The sequence below is a fragment of the Haliotis rubra genome, unplaced genomic scaffold (assembly GCF_003918875.1).
Source record: "Haliotis rubra isolate DU_JTF1 unplaced genomic scaffold, ASM391887v1 Scf445, whole genome shotgun sequence".
Taxonomy (NCBI): domain Eukaryota; kingdom Metazoa; phylum Mollusca; class Gastropoda; order Lepetellida; family Haliotidae; genus Haliotis; species Haliotis rubra.
This window is the reverse complement of record NW_025767130.1, coordinates 155296-162559: the sequence shown is the minus strand read 5'-3', so window position 1 is coordinate 162559 and position 7264 is coordinate 155296. Positions and strand designations below refer to the sequence as shown.

The 7264-nt window shown below is 46.7% G+C and overlaps 1 protein-coding gene across 4 annotated transcripts in view; it reads left to right on the top strand.

Annotated features, from left to right (window-relative positions):
• Positions 1-436: 436 nt before the first annotated feature.
• LOC124289637 (serine-rich adhesin for platelets-like) overlaps positions 437-7264 on the top strand; it is a 28990-nt gene continuing 22162 nt past the window's right edge. For 2 of the 4 annotated variants that reach the window (XM_046726243.1, XM_046726246.1), the window contains exons 1-4: positions 438-767; positions 2174-2283; positions 6632-6779; positions 7124-7195. In XM_046726243.1, the coding sequence (XP_046582199.1) occupies positions 599-767; positions 2174-2283; positions 6632-6779; positions 7124-7195 (499 nt within the window). In that variant the 5' untranslated portion in view covers positions 438-598. Of the gene's footprint in view, positions 768-2173; positions 2284-6011; positions 6123-6631; positions 6780-7123; positions 7196-7264 lie in introns of those variants that run through there. The other 2 variants (XM_046726245.1, XM_046726244.1) reach the window with 2 other exon arrangements.

Here is a 7264-nt window from a genome sequence, read left to right as displayed (position 1 = left end):
GAACTCTCCGCGCCCAACGTTGCTTAACTTCAACTGATTTGTAACCTGAGCTCTATGCACAGCACCACACACCACCACATTTCAGGAAGTTGTCGGAACGAGTGAACCAGAGTGGTCTCTTGCCGCAGCAACTTATCATCTCGGGTTCGAATCCCAGGTCGCTCTGATTCTAGGTTTGTCTGCACCAAACCCTTACTGCTCGTGTGTCAACGTCTAGGACTTGCATCCCTGCATTTTCCCATTCCACTGACAAGCGATGATGTATTATAACTACTGTTCAAAGCGGCATTAAATAAAACAAAGCTCACTCACTCACTCACTACAATCACGTAGTGGCCATGCGCAACACGTTGTTTACCTCGTCACAGACCAGGTTGCCAGATACGTGATATCGTAACATAACATCTATATCTAACCTGGCAGTTATCAGTGTTGACCGACACACTCAGTACAGCCTGTTTAGCCAGGAATACACGGGTTGACACAGAACACCATCGACAATCCATTTTCCTAAAATAACACAAAGCCAAACTGCCTCTTGGAGACACAGGTATCTTGGAACTGTCAATCACCGATCGACTCGAGGTGGTTTTTGCGCATGATTACTGCGACTGTCACAAACAGTATGGCGGCGACGACGACGACGCTAGCTTTGCTCTCACTGTGTGCTATCGTAAGTGGATTGCAGTTCAATGGGCAAAACAGATTTGGCAACAAACTCGACGATAATGTCAATTCACATGACATTAACAAACGTTCAGAGAAAGGTAAAACTTTAACAGATGAGGGTTGGTAATTATGTTTTTCCAGGTATTCTCATTACCACTGGATGGCTTCCAGGCTGTTCGACTCGACGTATTGTGAGATAACATATCGTGTGTAACTGTTTGTGTGATCAGTGTAGTGTGTGTAGCAGATTTCTGTTCATATCACCCGTTTGCCTACACTCACGGATTCATCTATGTAAAACGCAACAACGTGTTTGTTCTGCCTTGGAATTATGCTTGTCCTCTTTGTGTTCTGTCGTTGGTGACACTACCGTCTATGTGAAGAACAAGTATAATGTATTACTGCCAACTGTCAATCCTATTACCATTTGACCGCCCGGTTAGAACAACAGCGAATGTTCTCAATCATTCATTTTTCATTCTTTCATTCTTTCATGAGTGAATGAGGTTTGGCACCCATTAAGCAGGATTTAACATTGTACTTGAAGATATCGAACTCGGACTGTAACTCTGTAACAGAAGTATTTAGATTCAACATTTGTCCCACAACATAAACGGCCTGAGTAGCAGACTCACGTTTCTAACCTTAACTATAATGAAAATTGTACAGGATCTCAATGTCTGCATGAGGAGCAGAAGGTTGCGGAGTGTATTCTTACTCCTCCGGCGGGTGAATGAACGCTAGGAGAGCAGATGTCAACAATAGTTATCATATCATCAAAAGTGATAACATAACAATGGTGGAGATATTACAGGGGAAACCAGTAGTCAAGTGATGCTGACAGGTAAATACAAGTCAGGAGTAACTCCAAGTGTAAGTAGCACTGACAGGTGAAAGACAAAACACCAACGGCTATATTCCCTGGCCACGGTTGTGGGCTAATTGGAATCTCCTGATGTCTTTGGCTTCTTGTAGCTTCTTCCATGGACACCAGTGCTTGTTGATGGTGGACAGGACTTTAGTAGATTCCCAGATGATGGCGTAGTCTGGCTGTTACAGTTGCAAGGTGTGGTATGTGCATCCTCTATGGTAGGGGATTGCGATGTAGGTTCTGTTGGCGTCTATGTTGGCTTTATTTTTCCTGAGGCGGAATCTGATGACTGACAGGTCCTTGGTAAGTATGGTGATCTTGATGGTTGATTGGATTGGTCTGTGTCTTGGCTGATGGTTTTTGAGACTAGGTGGTAGGGGCAACACTTAGGGAACACACTGTAGTTCTACAATCATGAGGGTTAAAAGAAGCTATTTATTCCTTGTTTACACAAACAGATCACGTGTTGTTGAACACATAAACTCAGGTTTACGATCTCGTGATTATAGCCCTTGGCGCTTTCTGTTAAATTTTCATCAATATAAGTAACGTACGTACAGTCCGCTGCTGTAGCAGTTTTGACAGATATGTTTACCTACCATTCGACTTCATGACATGGCTTTCTCCATTTAGGCTCGGATGTATATTCTCACCTGGCAGCTCTGAGTGGTGGATCTGTGATTGGCAGCAACAAGACAGATGTAGACCACGCCTCCAGTATTACAGTGGCTGAAGCAGCTCTGGTGGGTGTGTAGATGGTATTGGGAGAAGGAGGAGAGAATGTAAGGTTGATGATACCAAGACAGATGTAGACCACGCCTCCAGTATTACAGTGGCTGAAGCGGCTCTGGTGGGTGTGTAGATGGTATTGGGAGAGGAGGAGAGAATGTAAGGTTGATGATACCAAGACAGATGTAGACGCCTCCAGTATGTGAAGCAGCTTGGTGGGTGTGTAATGGTATTGGGAGAAGGAGGAGAGAATGTAAGGTTGATGATACCAAGACAGATGTAGACCACGCCTCCAGTATTACAGTGGCTGAAGCAGCTCTGGTGGGTGTGTAGATGGTATTGGGAGGAGGAGGAGAGAATGTAAGGTTGATGATACCAAGACAGATGTAGACCACGCCTCAGTATTACAGTGGCTGAAGCAGCTCTGGTGGGTGTGTAGATGGTATTGGGAGGAGGAGGAGAGAATGTAAGGTTGATGATACCAAGACAGATGTAGACCACGCCTCCAGTATTACAGTGGCTGAAGCAGCTCTGGTGGGTGTGTAGATGGTATTGGGAGGAGGAGGAGAGAATGTAAGGTTGATGATACCAAGACAGATGTAGACCACGCCTCCAGTATTACAGTGGCTGAAGCAGCTCTGGTGGGTGTGGAGATGGTATTGGGAGGAGGAGGAGAGAATGTAAGGTTGATGATACCAAGACAGATGTAGACCACGCCTCCAGTATTACAGTGGCTGAAGCAGCTCTGGTGGGTGTGTAGATGGTATTGGGAGGAGGAGGAGAGAATGTAAGGTTGATGATACCAAGACAGATGTAGACCACGCCTCCAGTATTACAGTGGCTGTAGCAGCTCTGGTGGGTGTGTAGATGGTATTGGGAGGAGGAGAGAATGAAAGGTTGATGATACCAAGACAGATGTAGACCACGCCTCCAGTATTACAGTGGCTGAAGCAGCTCTGGTGGGTGTGTAGATGGTATTGGGAGGAGGAGAGAATGTAAGGTTGATGATACCAAGACAGATGTAGACCAAGCCTCCAGTATTACAGTGGCTGAAGCAGCTCTGGTGGGTGTGTAGATGGTATTGGGAGGAGGAGGAGAGAATGTAAAGTTGATGATACCAAGACAGATGTAGACCACGCCTCCAGTATTACAGTGGCTGAAGCAGCTCTGGTGGGTGTGGAGATGGAATTGGGAGGAGGAGGAGAGAATGTAAGGTTGATGATACCAAGACAGATGTAGACCACGCCTCCAGTATTACAGTGGCTGAAGCAGCTCTGGTGGGTGTGGAGATGGTATTGGGAGGAGGAGGAGAGAATGTAAAGTTGATGATACCAAGACAGATGTAGACCACGCCTCCAGTATTACAGTGGATGAAGCAGCTCTGGTGGGTGTGTAGATGGTATTGGGAGGAGGAGGAGAGAATGTAAGGTTGATGATACCAAGACAGATGTAGACCACGCCTCCAGTATTACAGTGGCTGAAGCAGCTCTGGTTGGTGTGTAGATGGTATTGGGAGGAGGAGAGAATGTAAGGTTGATGATACCAAGACAGGTGTAGACCACGCCTCCAGTATTACAGTGGCTGAAGCAGCTCTGGTGGGTGTGTAGATGGTATTGGGAGGAGGAGGAGAGAATGTAAGGTTGATGATACCAAGACAGATGTAGACCACGCCTCCAGTATTACAGTGGCTGAAGTAGCTCTGGTGGGTGTGTAGATGTGATTGGGAGGAGGAGGGAGGTTTAAAGTTGATGATACCAAGACAGATGTAGACCACGCCTCCAGTATAACAGTGGCTGAAGTAGCTCTGGTGGGTGTGTAGATGGTATTGGGAGGAGGAGGAGGAGAGAATGTAAAGTTGATGATACCAAGACAGATGTAGACCACGCCTCCAGTATTACAGTGGCTGAAGCAGCTCTGGTGGGTGTGTAGATGGTATTGGGAGGAGGAGGAGAGAATGTAAGGTTGATGATACCAAGACAGATGTAGACCACGCCTCCAGTATTACAGTGGCTGAAGCAGCTCTGGTGGGTGTGGAGATGGTATTGGGAGGAGGAGGAGAGAATATAAGGTTGATGATAGCAAGACAGACATAGACCACGCCTCCAGTATTACAGTTGCTGAAGCTTATGTAAAGGCACAGCTCTGGTGGGTGTGGAGATGGTATTGGGAGGAGGAGGAGAGAATGTAAGGTTGATGATACCAAGACAGATGTAGACCACGCCTCCAGTATTACAGTGGCTGAAGCAGCTCTGGTGGGTGTGGGAGATGGTATTGGGAGGAGGAGGAGAAATGTAAGGTTGATGATACCAAGACAGATGTAGACCACGCCTCCAGTATTACAGTGGCTGAAGCAGCTCTGGTGGGTGTGTAGATGGTATTGGGAGGAGGAGGAGAGAATGTAAAGTTGATGATACCAAGACAGATGTAGACCACGCCTCCAGTATTACAGTGGCTGAAGCAGCTCTGGTGGGTGTGTAGATGGTATTGGGAGGAGGAGGAGAGAATGTAAGGTTGATGATACCAAGACAGATGTAGACCACGCCTCCAGTATTACAGTGGCTGAAGTAGCTCTGGTGGGTGTGTAGATGGTATTGGGGAGGAGGAGGAGAAATGTAAGGTTGATGATACCAAGACAGATGTAGACCACGCCTCCAGTATTACAGTGGCTGAAGCAGCTCTGGTGGGTGTGGAGATGGTAGTATTGGGAGGAGGAGGAGAGAATGTAAGGTTGATGATACCAAGACAGATGTAGACCACGCCTCCAGTATTACAGTGGCTGAAGCAGCTCTGGTGGGTTTGTAGATGGTATTGGGAGGAGGAGGAGAGAATGTAAGGTTGATGATACCAAGACAGATGTAGACCACGCCTCCAGTATTACAGTGGCTGAAGCAGCTCTGGTGGGTGTGTAGATGGTATTGGGAGGAGGAGGAGAGAATGTAAGGTTGATGATACCAAGACAGATGTAGACCACGCCTCCAGTATTACAGTGGCTGAAGCAGCTCTGGTGGGTGTGTAGATGGTATTGGGAGGAGGAGGAGAGAATGTAAAGTTGATGATACCAAGACAGATGTAGACCACGCCTCCAGTATTACAGTGGCTGAAGCAGCTCTGGTGGGTGTGTAGATGGTATTGGGAGGAGGAGGAGAGAATGTAAGGTTGATGATACCAAGACAGATGTAGACCACGCCTCCAGTATTACAGTTGCTGAAGCAGCTCTGGTGGGTGTGGAGATGGTATTGGGAGGAGGAGGAGGAGAGAATGTAAGGTTGATGATACCAAGACAGATGTAGACCACGCCTCCAGTACCAGTGGCTGCAGCTCTGGTGGGTGTGTAGATGGTATTGGGAGGAGGAGGAGAGAATGTAAAGTTGATGATACCAAGACAGATGACCACGCTCCAGTATTACAGTGGCTGAAGCTCTGGTGGGTGTGTAGATGGTATTGGGGAGGAGGAGGAGAGAATGTAAGGTTGATGATACCAAGACAGATGTAGACCACGCCTCCAGTATTACAGTGGCTGAAGTAGCTCTGGTGGGTGTGTAGATGGTATTGGGAGGAGGAGAGAATGTAAGGTTGATGATACCAAGACAGATGTGACCAGACCACGCCTCCAGTATTACAGTGGCTGAAGCAGCTCTGGTGGGTGTGGAGATGGTATTGGGAGGAGGAGGAGAGAATGTAAGGTTGATGATACCAAGACAGATGTAGACCACGCCTCCAGTATTACAGTGGCTGAAGCAGCTCTGGTGGGTGTGTAGATGGTATTGGGAGGAGGAGGAGAGAATGTAAAGTTGATGATACCAAGACAGATGTAGACCACGCCTCCAGTATGACAGTGGCTGAAGCAGCTCTGGTGGGTGTGTAGATGTGATTGGGAGGAGGAGGGAGGTTTAAAGTTGACGGTAACCTAGATCTAGACCCAGCGACCAGTATTACAGTAGCTAAACTTGCTCTGGTGGGTGCGTAGATGGGGATTGCAGACGGAGAGGACTTAAGATTGACGGTAACATGATATCAACCACGCCTCAAGTACCACAGCTGCTGAAGCAGCTCTGGTGGGTGTGGAGATGGTGATGTGAGGAGGAGGGGTTTCAACATTGACGGTTATCGATAAAGAGCATGCATCCATGATCATAGTGGGCTTAAAGAGTTCTAGGAGAAATATTCGAGAGAGATGATTGGAATGACGTATGTAGGCCATGCCCCTTGAATCGCATGTATGGTCAAGTACACCTATCAGTTCTGACGTTGCGCTACAACGATGTCAGATCAGCAACAGTGTACACTGTGCTCTAGAATACAAGACAATATAAATGTTCTGCACATAAATGCAAATATACTCAATATTATTTTCCTGTCAAGACGTCGCCTGTAACAGTCATGGTGACCCATGTAAACGCTGCAACTTCACGTGACGTGACTTTCAGCGTGGACTCTGCCCTTACATTGATTCTTGTGGAGGTCACGGGTCACGTCACCAAGTCATCCATCGAACTCTCAGACCCTACAGGTCAGTGTTTTGACTACATCAACATGACCCAATTATCTTGATTCTGTATAACATCTGTACGTCGAATCAATCACATACACGTTCCAAAAAGGCCTAAAGATGCTAACAGTTCCTCATGTTAATTGTATACCTTCGTATGTAAACAGTATACAAAATCAAAGCGCAACATACTTTCAGTAGCACATCACATAAGGAATGTGTATGTAGCTGATCATAAGTAAAGAGTAAAGAGTGCTTCGCAATGGGGACCGTGGCATCACGTTCACGGTGGTGATTCTGCGAGTTGTCTTGGATGGAGGTGAAATATGACTTACTAAAACTATGGCGCTATTTCCTTCTTTCAGGAGTGGCTATAGATACACTGGCTGTCGACAGTGCAGGGGCACTTGTGTACAAGATAGTCAAGCCCACCCCAGGTAGGACAGTGAAATATCACATATTCACAAGTGAGAGAGTGAGTTTGGTTTTAAGCTGTTTTAAAACAG